A 19,491-nucleotide genomic window follows, 5' to 3' on the forward strand; every position below is an offset into this window, starting at 1 on the left:
GGTGCAACCCAGCTGAACCGTCTGATAAATGATAAAATTAGACCCGTTTATATCAAAGTTTGTCAACAAACTTTTAAAACTTTTATTATTATTACGAACCTTTTGAGTCCCACTGCTGGGCAAAGGCCTCCCCCCTCTTCTGCCACTCGTCTCGGTTTTGAGCTACATCTGGTCAGTCTCTCAAAAAGGAGTCCAAGTTATCTCGCCATCGCCGATGAGGTCTGCCGGATCCACGGTTTGACTCGTGGGGCTCCCACTGGTCCCACCCGTGGTTAACTTGGCCCCAGCTTTTATCCAAGTATACATTTAAAATGGAATATGTATATTTTTTAATTATAACAAATTGGTCTATCTTTAAATATGCCTTGGCAGATAAATAACGTAACTAACTACAATATCTTACTCAACCAATTAGGGTTGGATTTCATGCAGAAAATTGTGGGAAACGAAACGTTTCAATCTTCACTCCGTAGAAAACTTGAAGCTTACGGCGGAGATTCTTTTCAAAGTATTTTTCATCTTAACTATTCCAGGAATCGCACCTTTGAAGAGCGTAGAGTTAAACACAGGCCGGGGTAAGAATTCTTATTATAAATAATAAAAGTATTTTCAGTAATAGATACTCGTAACTATTGATATATGTACATAGTGGCTAAAAAAATAACTGCATTCCCGTTACCAGGGAGGTTTTGGGATTATACTGAGCAACTTTTACTATAGAACCAACCGCGATTTACGATTATAATAACTCGATTGTAGATCACTTAGATAACACTATCCTTTTAGCTCAGTCTCTAAAAATGTTACACCCTGTATAGTTTTTAAGGTACTATTTTCTGGTTTAGATTGCACCACCATTACTGCAGCAGTATTGCGACGCCAGATTACTGACGACTGCACTGCAGCCGAGATGCGCTCAAAACTGTAAAACTTAGATCAGTACGGATATGATGGTCGTTCTTATCTACGTGACAGCGTGGTAAAACGGTGTCCGTCACTTTATATCCCACGGTGTTAAAAAGTGACACTTATTTTATCACGTGGATAAAGATGGATAAAGCCATCCATAATACGACGGCAGATTATTGAACTTAGAGTTCCGTTCTAGATACATTGATTAAAACAAAAGTCTAACAAGATTTATTGCTCCGTTTTCAAATGGCAGAATCAGATTATGCCAACCGTCGGCGTGCCAAGTGCCAAATAAGCTGCCATTATCTTTGGCGAAGTATCTGGCACAGGGTAGTTTGGAACAGTACTTCAAAATGTCAAAGGTAAACGAGAATATTGAAAGAAAAAGAGGTGTTAAAAATAAACACGGTGTAGAAACACTATTAATACATATATGCATGAGCTACTAATGTGAAATTATTTTCATTAATTTAGTACGGGTTCTCCGTCAAATTACAAATTTCTCAGTCAAATATAGGTCTTCTTCTTCTTCCTCGATTCCTCATGGCTGAGAGTCGTGACCAAATGAGGTCGTTATTAACTTAAAACTCGGGTGAATCCAATTGTCAGGTTATGCGATTTTGGTATTTAAAAAATAGGGTAAATATTTCTTAATTTTATCAGAGTATGAAGTTAAGCGTCACATTTATCTTAAATATTCTTAGCTAGATTAATACCAATGTTGTTATTTATTATTTTATTTTAAACTTTATTGCACAAAGTACATACAAAAATGTACAAATGGTGGACTTAATGCCTAATGGCATTCTCTACCAGTCAACCATAGTCATCGTTGTTGATCGCACGTCTCTCATTTTTGCTCATGTCTGCCTCAGCAGTAGGGATTGCAAACCGGATTGATTTTCAATCCAGCCGGATCCGGCCGGATTTTGGCCTCAATCCGGCCGGATCCGGCCGGACCGGATCCGGTTAGGTATAAGGATATTAAAGTTAATTAAATGACATATTTTTCAAGTTTTATGCGTTATATGAGAAACAAAGGGTATTTTTACAAATGTATTCATAAAACAACAATTCGAAGTTAATAAGAAATAACTTTATAACAATAAAATAAAACTAAGTACTAAAAAGGGTCACATAGTCAATCTCAATTTAAAAATAAAATTTGAAATCTAAGTCCTTTATTAACATTATTATATTTAATCATTCACATTCTGCTCAAATTTATACGTTTACAATAAAAATATAAATTTGATTAGATTCTAAAGCCTGTTAATGGGATAATTATGGGATGGGAAATGGAACTCCTTGAAAGGACAAGTTTTCGTAACTGTTCTTTGATGGAATTATTTGTAACGCTGACATCCATTCTAGTAACAAGATATTTTACTTTTAACCAAAATTGTATGAAATGCGCTCCAATATTATCTTGCTTTCATTTTTTATCCGTGAAAATAGTTTTATAGCCTAAATCACAAATAAATAAATAATTCATGAATAAATATTTGGGGACAATTTTATACAGATCGACCTACTCGTACCCCCAAACCAAGCAAAGCTTGTAATATGGGTGCTAGCTAGCTCTAGGTCGAACTACTAGGCGACGATATATATACGTATCGTATATTGATAAATACATGCTTATATACGTAGAAAACACCCATAACTCAGGAACAAATATCTGTGTTCATCACACAAATAAATGCCCTTACCGGTATTCAAACCCAGGACCATCGGCTTCATAGGCAGGGTCACTGAATGGTCACTACTCACTAGGCCAGACCCGTCGTTACAAATGCCTTCCATGGCATCTCCATCCTTTAATGTTTACTTCTAATTATTTAAGTAATCGTCGTATCGTGTCGATTCGTGCCACCGACGTGAAAGAAGAGGAAATCCTCTTCTGTTCTCAATCATCGTCATATTAAATATCTTCTTATTTTACTAAATTTGGATTTTTTCATTCGTTCGTTATTCTGTTTAACTTCTTTCTTCTATCCGTCGCCTTTATCTCACCTAAAACGCGCAGTGGGTGCTGCTTGCGGTCTTTTTTTCTATTTTCCCGGATCCGGTCCGGATCCGGTGATTTCAACCGGATCCGGTAACTCCTAAAAAGTGCCGGATCCGGCCGGATTACCGGATCCGCCGGACCGGATTGCAATCCCTACTCAGCAGCCTCAGTCAGCAAGCCAAAGGCAGCCTTAAAAATACAACGGGAAAAGCTGAGGAGTAATAAAATGTAGTTACACATTTTTCCTTCATTACTGAGACGTATTTTACTGTGCGGAACCCAAGATGCGTACGTAAATAAACATTGTGTATATTCTTAGACCGGGAGCTCGTTCGGTAAATTAACGTGGGGCTCAACCCGACCATTTGCGCCCTAAGGCTTGTTCACATTGCCTACCGAGAGCAAGCGAGTGGCGTTAGAGTTAGACCAAGAAAAGTCTGCAGAGATTTTGACAGCACACGCAGTCCAGTGTCATTTATACGCCATAATTTCATGGAAGTTTTACGTTTAAAATAACACCTGCACTGCGTGTGATGTCAAAATCTCTGCAGAATTATCTTGGTCTAACTAGTAGTAGTAGTAGTAAACTCTTTATTCTACAAGAAGACATATTAAAAATAACATACAATTAATAAGAAGTACAAAGGCGAACTTATCCCTTTGCGGGATCTCTTCCAGTTAACCTTTGACTAGACCCTTTCTAACTAACTTCACTTCTTTTTCTTCTAACTTTAGACCCTTTCCTTTTCCACACACGTTGGGAACCTTAATGGTTTAGTAACAGAATTTCTTCCGGCATAAGCGTTTGCTGTAAAATAAATTCCCCGCCACAATGTCTTAGCAGCTGCTGCCATGTTGCCAGGCAGACTGATCGCAGGTGGACCAACATGTTGACGGATTGGTGGCCGCTTTCAGATGAAAGAAGCGCCTGGCGTCCGTTGGCTCGTTGGGTGGATGGCATTCGAAAAATCGCGGGACATGTTGAGACTAGCCCAGGACCGTGTGCTATCAAAATCGTTGCAGACTTATCATGGTCTAACTCTACCTCGGTAAGCGACTTTACTAACCGCCAAGAAATGTCGGGTTGTATCCTCATACAACCTAATTAGCTACAGCATTCCTTATAATTACAAGCGAATTAGAACTCTAAATTCATGGCGTTACAGTTGTAAGTTGAATAGCGTAATATTTTGAGTTAGAGATATTTTCAGAGAATTTATCCGGAATCAGATTGTCTCGAGATGTTGTGTTCATTTTGGAGTAAATGGCGTTTGAAATGGACTATAATTGTTCATAAAGAGGGCCTTAAATAAGACAATAGGGTTCCTTATTGACGGCCCTTACCCTATTGTTGTTTAAATAAAGTCTGTAATATTGCCCATCAGCCTAATTCGAACTTTAAGAACGTCACTTTTGACACTAACACATCCGATTCATATCGTAACCACAGAACATATTAAAGAGGTTAGAACGGCTATCGCGCGCAGTTCGTATCGGAGCCGGTGTCGCCGCTCGTTCCTCTCCACATTTCCACATTTCTCGCGCAACGGTAGTAAAAACTTGTGTACCTGGTGAATGGATACGCTTCCTTTAGACAGATTTGATGTCTGGCTTCTTAATCTGAACGTTATTGTGGCGCAAAAGGCATGTTTACGTTTTTCGGTCAGCGCGGGCGAGTACTAGCATGCGAGCGTTTGCTCATAACCGGCGGCGACACGTACCCTGCTCGCATCGCCATTCTAACCTCTTTAATATGTTCTGTGATCGTAACTTTAGCAACTTTTTGACGTATCTTAAAGTCCGAATCAGGCCGCATTTTATTATATGAGTGAATTGCAACAAAATTGTTCGTTATTAAGCGCAGTTAAGAAGCTGTGATTAGTCTTAACTTAATGGGATCCCTTTGTTTCCCATAAACTTATTGTTTCGAATTTCGATAGTCAGAAATTGATATCCATATAATTTATGGACATAAACATTAAAAGTCATAATTTTTGTTAAGTATAACGTTTCATAGTTCTAATGTTATACATCTATAATATTAAACGCTATAATCACAAAAGTTATAAAATTGATGAGTATAACATTCAAAGGTATATCAATAATTATTCAGAAATATTTTAAGGCATATATTTTATCGGACTAATGGTCGTTAATCATATCGTTTTAATATCATCCCTTTATTTCCCATAAACTTACTGTTTCGAATTTCGATAGACAGAAAATGATATCCTCTAATATTCTAATATTTAGGAGCTATAATATTAAAAATTATGACTTTAAATAATTATGTCAAACAAAGGGGGTCCCATTTTTAATGACTAAAATGAATTACATCTAAGAAACCAAATCAATAACATACTTCATATAAAGAAAAAAGAAATCTGTTTCCTCAGGTAGGTTTGTTAGTTACCTTGTGTCCCTCAGAGCGGAAATAGGAGCCCCGCGAAGCGGGGCTCCGTCGACTTGTTGGCAGAATGAAATGGCTTAATAAGCTACATGAAAAATAAGAAATGGCGGGGAAATCAGTAAGTCAATCAAAAGAAATCTGTTTCCTCAGGTAGGTTCGTTAGTTACCTTGTGTCCCTCAGAGCGGAAATAGGAGCCCCGCGAAGCGGGGCTCCGTCGACTCCTTGGCGGGGCGAAATGGCTTAATAAACTACATGAAAAATAAGAAATGGAGGGGAAATGAGTAAGCCAAATTTAAAATAATCCCCAGGTAGGTAGTAAGCATGCAATTTGTATTGTTTATGTTTATAACTATTGACAATATGACTAATAAAAATTATGATGGAAAACGTTATGGTCTAAAAAAATCGGAACATGAAATTTAGGGAATGCAATAGAGCCCCTACTTATCATTATAACCTGCGATAAAAGACCTTACAACGATTATTGTAAGCAAGTTTATTGCCTTCAACATTATGTAATGGTATACCTTCTGGACTTTGAATATTATGAGTAACAGATTTTATGACTAACAATAATAATGACCTGCAAAAATCGGAACTGCAATTTATATTGTTAAAATTTATGACTATTGACAATATGACTAATAAAAATTATGATGGAAAACGTTATGGACTGAAAAAATCGGAACAAAAAATTTATGGGAACCAATAGAGACCCATATAAGTTATATGTGTACGAATTATACGTGACAATAAATACAATAAGTCTATAGCATACGCTAACACACTTTCATGCATCTAACTTAAATAGAAATGGCTTAACTGTCGTAACACAATGGAATTAATTAACTTTCGACTAATTACAGGTGCTTAACTATGTACAATTTTTTTGCAATTCACTCATATCGTGATTAAACACAAGTAAATTGAGGAATAAGGGGGGGAGACTACGGGGCGTAATCTGATTACAAGAATATGTTACACATTTAATACTAATATTTAGGTATTCTTATACCTCCGTTATTCCCGGCGAAACAATGGAACAATCTGTCTCACCTCCTGCTCTATCTCAAGCACGTGAGCAGAATAAGCAATAAACCAAGACATAAAGATGTTCATAACAACGGGCCTAAATGTACGATGTCACAAGCATACGACAACTCAAGAACCCGAGTGACTTATTTTATATTTTTATACGCGATTTTATGTCTTATCAACCTATGTATATGGTTTAATATTGTGTGTAAGGTCTTGGATTTATTCGCTTTGATTCTGGGAAATATGATAGGTATTTACCGATGAAATAAGCCTCTAACATACGGGCGTGACTTATTACCTAGCTTATTTTTTATTGATTTGAAAGCGTTTTTGTGACTGTACCTGAGAAATAGTTATTTTCTTGGAAAAAAAGTTATTATTTAGCAAAGTTTGTTAGAGAAAGCGAAAAATCTCAAAATAGAACCTGTACGAAAGGTGGAATCTTGAGCGTTGCGAGGGTTTCAAGGCGCAGGCTTTTACTTCTATATTTAAAAGCAATAAAATTAAAAGTAAATATTTAAAATTGAAAGCTTGTTATATTTCATGTGTGTTTCAGTGATTAATGTCAAATAACTTAGTACTTATATATAAATATATAATAAATATTACAGTCCAATCCCATATTTTATAAACCAATTCGACCCAGGGGTATAAAAAGACTTTTAATATGTTAGCTTCGTTTATAAAAGCGAATCATAATATATTTTCCCTTTTGTTTTACACACAATAAAACCACCAATCACGCTGTCATTGGTTTTGTATCGTTACGTGAAAAAAATTAAAATCCGGGCCCCGTGCGGCCGTCTGCCCTGAGGGCCTACCGCGAAGCAAGTTCGACGTGTTGCCTCCCTGTCACACTTACGTACGAATTTACAAGTGGAACAGAGAGGCAACACGTCGAAGGTGGTTCGCGATAGGCCCTCTGATTCTACTCGTACGAGTATCTGCTCGAATCTATCTTAATTTGAGAGCTCGTATGAGGATACGCTGACTCGATGATTCAGCATTTTTTTTATCAAGAATCAAGAATCATTTATTCATGCCAAACTATCGGCCCGATTCGGATTTTGAAATAGACATCTATTAGATATCTTTTAGACATCACCAAGATACGATAACGATATGTTTAAGATCTAACCTGTCAAATTTGACATTTGCGCGATTCTGCAGATACTCTTGAACGATTTCCACAGGATAGGACTTAGAGATCCAATTCACATCTAATAGATATCTTACTCTATCTGACGTAAAAGTGACATTTGTTGCCCGAATTGCGCTGCAAAAGAGAACTAGTTGATATCTAAACTATAACGTATATAGAATGGATCTAGTACGTGTCGTCTCTTGTGAATATCTTGAAGTTCGAATACGGCAGTATATTTCATACAACCGTATTGTGTTACAAATAAAAAATTATTTGAACAACATAATAATAATTATATAGTTTATCACGAAATGATCCGGCCTCAGCTAATGCTACGAATATTCGGTAACTATTCGGTATTCGGCCTATTTGGCCACACGAATATCTTGTATTTGTTCTTATATGCTTGATGTTAATCTATCTAAGTATATATCTTTTCAAGAACGCGAACTGGACCCAAGTTTAAGCGTGTCTAATAATTATTTATTTAATTGTACGGCGCATTATATTATACAGACACAAATATAATGTGTCTAATGTGTCATAAGTTATTTTTCACCACACCAGTTCGAAAAGGCTTACTTTGCACTTCAAAAACGGATAGCAAAGTTGCACTTTGCTATCAGTAATTCACATGTGAGGCAAAGTAGTAAAATGCAAATTTTGAGTTGTTTTCTTATGTTTGCTGGTAGAATTGACTTTTAAATGATGATTTTGGATGATAAATATTTAATAGCATTCATTTGAATGTGATTTGGTTTGATTTTGTTTGATATTTTACATTTAATATTTGCTTCGGGTTGGTGTGGTGAAAAATTTTGTGTTTCACTCGGGGGCAAATTTTGTATAACCCTCGTTCTTTGAAACCCTCGCAACGCTCAAGATTCAATTTTTCGAACCACTCCCTACGCTCGTGGTTCAATTTTGGAATCTTTCACTTGGTCGGGTATCAATATTAGCACGAGCGGTTAAACAACAACTTTGCCCCCTTGTAAAGCAAATAACTATTATTTCCATGTTATTTGCTCACCTTATAAAAATAAGAAAAATATTTTCTCATATCCCCATTTTCCCTATATATAATACGGGGTGTGTGCAAACACACCCCGTATTAACCCCAGCATCTTACACGTCCATAGTACCTTCATTGTTTCCCCACAACAGACAAAAATTAGAACCATGCTACACAGCCTTACGACAAAAAAACCTTATCGGCAACATAGTGACAAGCTAAAAGGTACTTTAATGTGAGGGAATAAAGATCATTTTTGAATGTCGAGTATAGTAATAGTGGAAAAGAGGTCACGGGGTAAGCAAACACGAATCAGCGGAAGGCAGGGTTGAAATCGCGTATGAAAACAAAGTTTTTGATGGAGGGTTAATATTAAAGTTGATGTTTAAGAATTGGAATGTTAAGTAACTATCATTATGCCTAGAACGTGAAAGCCTTTAAGGTCAAATAAATGTTTTATTTGACCTTGATATCAATTGGAAAATGGATACAGATAAATCTTCTTTTTCTCTTCTTCTTCTTCCTGGCCATTAGTATTCCCATCTTTAGTTAGGGTCGGCCCTGCTTACACCACCATTACGCCACTTTATGCGGTCTGCTCTGTCATACTTTTATCTATGCCTGCTGCTTCCATGTCTCTTAATATTTAAATAAATTAGAAAATATTACATAAATGCATTTTACCACTACACACATTTATCCCTTCTTAAATAATTTGTTCACTTAGCGCCACTTGCACCATCCCACTAACCCAGGGTTAACCGGTGAACCCGTTAACCCAGTTTCACATTGTACTGGTAACCATGGTAACTCCAGATTTAATTGGTTAACCCCGGATTAGTGGGATGGTGCAAGTGGCCCTTACTGTTTAATTAATTAAAAAAGTTATCATTGGTCAGTAAAAGTTTTGATCAAGTAAATAGTTATTTGTACAACAAGAGATCAAAGTTTGATATTTCTTCGAGTGCTTATTTTGAGTTCCGTGCAAGCGAAAGATTCTATAATAGATTCACGAGCGTAGCGAGTGAATCTAATTTAGAATCTAGAGCGTAGTAAGGGACTCAAAAGCGCACGAGATGTAAATAACTTTGATCTCGTGTAGTACACAAAAGTTTTCAGCTGAGCAGTGAGAACACATTAGACAACTTGAAAAATGTAATCCTTCTTCGTCACTTAATACCTATGCACTCATGTTTTCTTAAGATATACAAACAATTAAGTTTAATTACCGCAATCGAACACGAAAACAAAACGTAATAATAAATTTCAGTAAAATAATATGGAAATAACGAACCTCAACTGACACTTCAATCGACAACTTTTTTTTGTAAAAAAGAACGTTGTAAGATACGGTCCGAATTGCGGATACGTACTATTTGTCAACTATAGTAGAAATTCTTAAAAGTAAAATAATTAATTATGCGTGATAATCTGTGTATTTTTTGAGTTCATTATTGTAATTGTACAGTAAATACCTAAAATATAGTATTTTTATCAGTTTTTATCAAATCTTAAACTTTATTTTAATTAAATAATTATTAAGAATTCATACTCGTACGGAGCTCGTACGTGGTTTGGAACGATGCGTTCTGAAGTTTTTCGGTGGTCTATTATAAACAGTCAATATACCGTTGAATGTCGTTTGAACTTTTTTTCGTCTGTTTCTTTTTGCTAACAGTGTGAAAGGGACAGAGATAATAGAACCTAAGTATTTCGAACTTGTATTAGACCCCGCATGTTGAAATGACATTTGACTATAAAGGTCATTTGAATGTCATTTTGTCTCACTCAGTGAGCAAAATCGCATTTTGCTCACTGTTTTTAAGAAGCAAAGTACCCTTGTTCGAGCTGCTGAGGTGAAAATAAAATTCCATATGTCAAAAACCTTACGCGGCATTACAATATTTCGTCAGGTGACAACCAAAACTCACTAATTACTAAAAAACTAATTAAACAAAAGTCAACCTTATTTTGATACTAATACGGTTCACTAAGGCTATGAACTTGTGGTGGTGACTAGTGAGTTTTGGTTGTCACCTGACGATTTGCCGTTGTCTATCTGCGCGCTGTACAGTTGATTCGCACGCGGCACAATACCCGTAGCAAAGAGAATTTCTAATAGAGAGTTACGGCTCGATTCGGGAAATGAATTAGATATTCACTAGATATGAAATAGTAAAAATATGTGACTTTCCACGGCAAAAGGTACTTTATGGCGGCTGGCGCCGCGATTCGGGAAATGAATTAGAGATTCACTAGATATGAAATAGTAAAGATGTACTATGTGACGTTCCACGGAAAAAGGTACCTTATGGTGGCTGGCGCTTACGTCGCATAGCGCCGCAATAATATTGGAGCGGCGTTAATAATAGCGTAAGCGCCAACCGCCATAAGGTACCTTTACCCGTGGGACGTCACATATGTTTACTATATCGTATGCAGTTAATCTCAAATTCATTTCCCGAATCGCGCCGTTACTGTCATGGTAAATTATGTAGCTACAGTACATTTACTGCCATCTTTCGACAGAAGATTAAAACTATTAGAACGCCATTTGACTTTGATCCTTATTCTTTCACTGATATGTGTTGACTTGTTAAATATTAATATTAACGCCATCTACTCGAGAGTAGGCTGAAGGTTATAGCGCCATCGCTCGAAATGATTGCACCATACCTTTGGCCTACAGTCGAGTAGATGGCGTTAATATTAATATTCAACAAGTCAACACATATCAGTGAAAGAATAAGGATCAAAGTCAAATGGCGTTCTAATAGTTTTAATCTTCTGTCGAAAGATGACAGTAAATTTACAGTGGCTACATAATTTACTTTGACAGTCCGCCTCTATACACTCTATTCTCTTTGCCCGTAGGTAATTTTGAACTCTAGTCAGATTTCTATAGTTATTCCAATCCGTTGGATACACATGTTTCGAATAAGCCTTCTGATAGTTGTTTTTGAGTGTGGATCAGATAAAGCACAAGTGTGAGGAAGCAAAGCTCCCTTGAGCTCCCGAAACAGAAAAAGCTCCGGTAAGCCAAAGCTTGCATCACGTCCGCAATTTCTCCGCAAAAGCTCCTGAAACATCGACTGCTTACAGCTAAAACCAAGTAAAAGTACCGTAAACTCGCGTTACTTTCACCCAAAAGAGGGTAACGTTGACCCATATGAAAACCACATAAATATATAAAATGTCATTTACGTATTCATCTTTTAGGGGCTACCCCACGCCAATGACCTTCGATTTGGATCCCTTAGTTTTCTAATGTTTTTTGTAGCATATCATATTAACGGCTTTAAGCAATATAGTATCCCATATTTACTTCAAAGTTCATTGTTCGAGATATTTAGGCCAAAAAACTGGTTTTCTGGCCATAACTTTTGTGTTTATTAGTTTAAAATTAAAATCCTAGTACGTCTTTTGAGACGTCAAAGTCGAATATATGTAAGATCGTTTGCAGCAATCTAGTTACGAAAAAAGTGCATTATTAGACAATGATTAAACAAATCATAAAAAAATAAGTATTCATTTCTTTCAAAATCCGGTAGACAAGAATGGAGATAAAAGATTGAAGAACCGATAGCCGTTTTTCTTATAAATCTATCTGTAGTGCAAATGTACGAGATACGATTCAAAACTTGTCAAAGATCGATGAAAACCACAGGTAGCCCCTAAGGGGCCCACTGATTAACAGTCCGCCGGACGGTATCGGCCTGTCAGTTAGAACAAAATTTTGACAGTTCCGAACAACTGACAGGCCGATACCGTCCGGCGGACTGTTAATCTGTGGGCCCCTTAATCACCAAAGAGCGATTTCTTTTAGTTGACTCTAAATTGACCGTAGTTATGCAGAAAACGACCAACTCAATTTTTTTATCAATGCAGAAAGCGACCAAAGCTACTGAGTTAGGGTGTAAGTCACTTTGACAAAATTAAAAAGTTGGTCGCTTTCTACAGAACTACGGTCAATTTTTATATTAGATTTTCCAAAACAAGCATTCAAACCAACATTAAATACTTTTGGACATTTGTTGCTAATAAGCGTGGAACCACAAATATCCCCGCCACCGTTTCTTATAATGACGTAACCACCAGTGACCCTGCCGAGGTGTGTGACTTATTTTCTGACTTCTTTCAATCTGTTTTTGCGCCGTCTAATACTTCCCCTGACCCATCTAATGTTCATATTAATGATGTTCACATACCGATCCATCTTGTCAAACGCGCCTTGAAAACTGTTGATACATCGAAAAGTTCTGGATCTGATAACATCCCCCCAATATTCCTAAAAAATGTAGCTGACAATATTTCACATCCTCTGTATTACATTTATAATAGCTGCCTTAAAGAAGGTACCTTTCCTGATGTCTGGAAAATCGCAAGAGTTGTCCCTGTCCACAAGGGAGGTTCAAAGAAAGACGTAAAAAATTACCGGCCTATTTCACTTCTTCCCGTATTATCCAAACTTTTCGAGAAACTGGTTCATGATCAGATTTATCCAAGTTTACACAACATTATCCTCCCACAGCAACATGGCTTTGTCAAGAAAAGATCAACAACAACAAACCTAATTCTATATACCTCATACCTTTTCAGAAGTTTGGACATAAATAAACGTGTTGATAGTATATACACGGACTTCTGCAAAGCTTTCGACAGAGTAGATCACCAAATTCTGTTAGAAAAAATATACTTCAATGGCATTCGTGGAAATTTGTGGAGGTGGTTTAGGTCATACATTACAAACCGCACACAAAAAGTTGCAGTCAACGGATATGAGTCTAAGTGTGTCCATGTAACTTCTGGAGTCCCACAAGGGTCTATATTAGGGCCTTTGTTATTCACCCTGTTTATTAATGACATAGACAGTTGTTTTAAATTTTGTAACTTTTTACTTTATTACCAAAGTTATACAATGATTTCTCTGAGATACAGGACCGGATCGAGACACTGTGCAGCGAGGAAGGCGACATTGAGGCCCAAGAGGCCGAACGTGAGTCTTTCGAGAACACATTTTACCGACTCAGCGCTAAGGGCAAGCTGCTGGCGAAAATAGATAACGAATCAATACCAAATGACCATAGTCCGCAAGCTCCACAGCAACAGCCCCTCGGTGAGTCGATAAAGTATCCCGAAATTAGCCTCCCTAGCTTCGATGGAGACCTAACACAGTGGCTGCAGTTCCGAGACACATTTGATGCCCTAGTCAATCAAGCTAGCCTGGCACCTATTGTAAAATATAAATACCTACGCAGTTGTTTACGAGACGGCGCACTTGAGGTAATTAGTTCGCTCGATTTCTCCGAGGAAGGGTACACGCTCGCGTGGCAGATGCTTTGTGAACGTTATAATAATCCTAAACGTTTAGTTTCCAACCACATGCGAGCCTTGTTCGATGTGGAACCCGTACCGTCAACTCCTTCAGGTCTTAGAGGTCTGTGCGATAATATTTCCAAACATTTGAGATCCTTGCGTTCATTAAATGTACCTACCGAAAATTGGGATCTCGCAATTATTCACTTACTAGTTAAAAAGTTAGACAGTCGACTGCAATCAAAGTGGGAAAATAGTGTTGATTTGAGAAAATTGCCTTCGTTGCAGGACTTCAAAACCTTCCTAAAGAACCGAGCTGACCGGCTGGAAGCGACCAGCCCAGCAGTACCATCGGACGCACCCAGCACTTCCAAGAAGGCCATGGTAACCACGTCCGAACCTATTAAGGTAACCTCCAAACAATTTAAACCTAATCAGTGTCCATATTGTTCGAGTACGCATTACATTAACCAGTGTCCAAAGTTTAGTGCATTAAACGTGATCGCGCGAATCCGAGCCGTGAATAAATTACGATTATGCTTTAATTGTTTGTCCGGGACGCATGTCTTAACAAACTGCAGGGCCAGTACATGTCGAGTATGCAAGGGCAAGCATCATACGTTACTACACAAACCAAATACCAACACTCATATAGGTAGTAACCCCGCACCAACGCGATTACCAATCTCAACATTAACCGACGAACAACCGAGTTCTAGTCAAATCGAGACCGCCTTGTCTAATAACACCCTGATCGGAAAACAAGCAAACAATACTCGAAATAGGTCAGTTTTCCTCACAACAGCCCAAGTGCTTGTTAGGGATAAGCATAACAATGTGCATAAAATGAAGGCATTTTTAGACAATGGCTCGCAAGAAAACTTTATTACCCAAAACGCGGTAAAAAAGTTACAATTACCTAAACAACAACATGCCTTAAATGTCATAGGTTTCAATGAAAAAGTGTCTACTGTCCTAGAATCGTGTGACATAACATTGCATTCCTTAGACGGAACCTTTACGACTAATTTGTCCTGTTTTATTTCGCCTACTGTTTGTACAACCAATATTGAAATACCAAACGTGCAACGTTGGCACATTCCGCCGCGTTATAAATTAGCAGATGACGAATTTAACTTAGCTCAAGATGTAGATTTGCTGATCGGTGGCGAAATATTTTTCGATTTACTTCTCACCGGTAAATACTCGCTCGGGCCTGGATTACCGGTTCTGAGACGCTCACGCCTGGGGTGGTTAGTTACGGGTCCCGTACATAAAAAATCCGATTCTGCTATTCAATGTAAAATTACAGTTGAAACCCAATTAAAAAAGTTTTGGGAAATAGAGGAGGGTTCCGCACCAAATTTACCTTATGATGAAAAACAATGTGAGGATATATTTATGAAAACCCACACTCACAACTCTGAAGGTAATTTTGAAATTGAACTTCCATTAAAGCAGCCACCTACCAAGCTAGGTCAATCTAGGCACATAGCATACCGGAGGTTCAAAACGTTAGAGACTAAGTTCGAGCGGAACCCCGAATTTAAAGATAAATATGTGAATTTCATGCGCGAGTTCGAACAAGCTGGCCATATGATTAAATTACGAGATAATTATGATGGCCCATGTAATTTTCTACCCCACCAGGCTATTTTTCGCGACTCCCCCTCTACCCCGATTCGTATTGTTTTTGACTGCTCATGCAGGACCGATAACGGCGTTTCATTGAATGATATCCAATACAAAGGCTCAATAATACAGGACGAACTTATAAATATACTTCTACGGTTCCGAAAGTACCAATATGTTATTAACGCTGACATACAAAAAATGTACAGATGTATTTATTTAAAACCAAATCAACAATACCTACAATGCATATTTTGGCGTGAAAATACTCACCAACGACTCCAAATTTATATGCTGACTACATTAAGTTTCGGCTTAAAGTCAGCACCACATATTGCAACCAGATGTTTGTTACAATTGTCAAACGAGAACCAACACACATTTCCAGCAGCTGCAGAGGCCATAGCGAACCAGTTCTACATGGACGATTTTATCGCCGGCGGTGACGACGAGAATCAGGTAGCCGAAACTGCATCACAGGTGAACGAGATCCTGCGAGGAGCCAACTTCACGCTGCGGAAATGGAAGTCCAACTCCGAAGCCATCATAAAACGGGTGAGCGAAACACATACACACCAAAACACATCTACCACCGAATTTGGAGATAAAACACATAAGGTCCTGGGTTTAGCGTGGTCTAGTGACTCAGATGAGCTTATGTATACCATTAAAGAAAACCAAATTTCACACCCAATCACCAAAAGAAAGGTACTAGGGGTAATTTCGTCCATTTTTGACCCCCTAGGCCTGACAGGACCAGTCATTGTAGTAGGCAAAATATTTATCCAAAAATTATTTAAGGCTCAATTAGATTGGGATACCGAATTAACACAAGACTTGATCCAAGAATGGAACACATTCTATCGAGACTTGTTTTTATTAAACCAATTAAAAATTTCGAGATGTACAGTCATACCTAATTATGTAACGATACAAATTCATGGATTTTGTGACAGCAGTATTAAAGCCTATGGCGCTGCCATTTATATACGATCGAGCGATAGGGTAGGAAACGTCCAAGTTCACCTACTTTATTCAAAATCAAAAATCACACCAATGAAATCCCAAACTGTTCCAAATTTGGAACTTTGTTCCAGTTTACTTCTCGCAACACATGTAGACAAAGTAAAACGAGCATTAAAATGTGACCTTTCCGGAATCAACCTGTGGTCAGATTCAAAAATAACTTTGTGTTGGATTAAAAATAGTAACATTAAACTAACTTGTTTTGTTAGTAACAGAGTCACAAAAATATTATCACTTACAAACAAGCAAGACTGGTCCTGGGTCCGCTCGGAGGAGAACCCCGCCGACCTTTTGTCCCGAGGGGTAGCACCAGGCAAGCTGGAAACCAACCAGTTATGGTGGTCCGGGCCCGTGTGGTTAAGCCAGAGTTCTGACACATGGCCAACCCACGATTCTAAGTCACTGGATCACATACCCGAGGCCGAGAGCGACGTAGACATAACACTCACCTTGGCTATTAACACAGAATCTAACGACACGATACAATATCTTTTTCACAGGTGGTCTAGTGATAAAACACTTATTCATGTATTAGCATACATACTTCGATTTATATATAACACAAAAAATAAAACACGAACAATTAATCCAAATAAAAAACTATCAGGACCATTGTCCGTAGAAGAATTAAAAAAATCGGATCACACATTAATCAGACATTCACAAATGGAATCATTTCCACACGAATATAAATTGTTGCAAAATAACAAACCGGTTCTTAACAAATCCAAAATATTATCTTTACACCCATTCATGAAGGACGGACTCATTCGCGTAGGCGGACGAATCGGTCTTTCGCATTATGCATATGAAAAAAAGCACCCTTTAATACTAAGTCACGAACACACGTTTACCAAAATACTGATGGAAAACGCACACATACGTACTCTGCACGCTGGCCCTCAGTTATTACTATCAACTATTCGCGAGCGCATCTGGCCAACTAAAGGTAGAATGTTAGCTTCAAAAATTGTAAATAAATGCGTTCCGTGTTTTAGAGCAAATCCAAAGACTACTAACCCTATAATGGGAGACTTACCCCCCTCGAGGGTTAACCCATCCCCCCCCTTTGCTATCACGGGTATCGATTATGGAGGACCTTATAACATTAGAGATAGGACAGGACGTGGTTACAAGGTCTATAAGTGCTATATTGCAGTATTTATTTGTTTTGCAACAAAGGCAATTCATCTCGAATTAATTACAGGGCTCGAGTCAGCCAACTTCCTGGCGGCACTGCGACGGTTCATCGCCAGGAGAGGTAAACCGAAGGAGTTGGTGAGTGACAATTCAACAACTTTTCATGGGGCTAGTAACGAACTGAAAGATTTGCAAAAATATCTACAGGACAGCTCGAGCGAACTAGCATCTCATTGCGCAGACGAGGGCATAAAATGGAGTTTTATTCCTGTCTATACACCTCATATGGGGTCACTATGGGAATCTAGTATAAAACTTACCAAATATCATTTAAAAAGAGTGTTAGGGTTATCTCTGTTAACTTATGAACAATTTGTAACTATCCTAAATCAGGTAGAATCGATAGTCAATTCTAGGCCATTGTGTCCCTTACCTACTTCAAATCCTGACTATCCTGTCCTCACGCCAGCTCACTTTTTAATTGGAAAAGCACCAAATTCACTTCCTGATGAAGATTATAACAATGTACCAAAAAACCGATTAACTCACTATCAACTTTTGCAACAAATCACCCAGGACTTCTGGCGGCGCTGGTCACGTGACTACATCGGAACGCTGCAGGAGCGCACGAAGTGGAGGAGCGCGCGCGGCCCAAGCCTCGCAGTCGGCACCGTCGTTCTGGTGCGAGAAGAGCGCCTGCCACCCTGCCGGTGGAGGCTGGGCAAGATCGTCGCGACGCAGCCGGGCCGGGATGGCATCACCAGGGTAGCCATCATCCGAACCGCCAGAGGAGACATCCAACGCGCATTCAATAACATTTGTCCTTTACCTACTTCGGGCCAAGTTATATAAGTAGTTAATACCTACGAACCTAATGTTATTGTTTAAATAATTATAATTAAGTAATAAGTATGATTAAGTACCTATACCTTACTTACCTAGTATATAATTACATAATAAGAATACCTACTCCCTATTTAAAATAAAAAACATGTCCTAACGTTGTTTCATTTATAAAAATGGGCACAGCTCTAATTTAAATATAAGTAATTACCTAACTATAGCTCATAACAAAAAACTCTGCCCATCCTTACTAATAGGTAAATATATATATATAAGGCCTATTCTTGAAATACCTAATGTTACTCATAAAACATTAACTATTTCAAGGGGTGGCAAAATGTTAAGACCTATCTTAACAGGGAATAGATAAATAGGTATTAGCCAATATAATACCTACTTGCCTACGCCATCTAGGTTAGGGCTCTCAAACTTCTTAGATATTAGACATAAATCACCAGTAGACAGCACCACAGTTCCATAATATGTAAATAAGGTGACATCTACCGAAACTCTTATGTACTAGCATAATTACTCAACAACTTAGTTTAGGTATGTCAGTAGATGTAATAGTTCATAACTAATCAGTAGTGTGGCGCTGTACGTAGCTATATAAGGACCGACTTAGATTTATATAAAATCACTTTTTCCAATCAGCCTTCTGCTTAACATTAAACCTAATGTAGTATATTCCCTGCTTTTATTTGGCCGCCATTACCTCCACGCTGGACAACTGGATCTTCTGAGGCCATACATTGTGCTTTACGAGTATAGCGTTTGGAACGACACCAAAGTAAACACTCAGCGCTTGTATCCGTTATTCGGCAGCGGGCAATTTCCGGAGACGGCGCAAAGTGGACACAGTACGGGTTTATGACAAATTTCATGAACACTTTGGCTGGTTCAGTGTATGGTTTGTTGCAAGCAATTGACTTTAGTCTAATACCAAATGGATACTGACGAGAATACGCGATATGCTGTGGAGAATATTACATATTATTTTAATGCT

At 38.1% G+C, this 19,491-nt stretch overlaps 2 protein-coding genes across 2 annotated transcripts in view; one reads left to right on the forward strand and one right to left on the reverse strand.

The window, feature by feature from the left end:
- LOC134801056 (uncharacterized) overlaps positions 1-19,491 on the reverse strand; it is a 101,608-nt gene that overhangs the window by 25,253 nt on the left and 56,864 nt on the right. The window lies entirely within an intron of this gene.
- LOC134801352 (uncharacterized) lies at positions 5,437-19,172 on the forward strand. Its single transcript, XM_063773891.1, has 4 exons — positions 5,437-5,451; positions 13,440-13,965; positions 17,710-17,780; positions 18,219-19,172. Exons 1-4 carry the CDS (start codon positions 5,437-5,439, stop codon positions 18,492-18,494), a joined length of 888 nt encoding a protein of 295 aa, XP_063629961.1. The 3' UTR covers positions 18,495-19,172.

This window comes from Cydia splendana, chromosome 21 (assembly GCF_910591565.1).
Source record: "Cydia splendana chromosome 21, ilCydSple1.2, whole genome shotgun sequence".
NCBI classification, from domain to species: Eukaryota; Metazoa; Arthropoda; class Insecta; order Lepidoptera; family Tortricidae; genus Cydia; species Cydia splendana.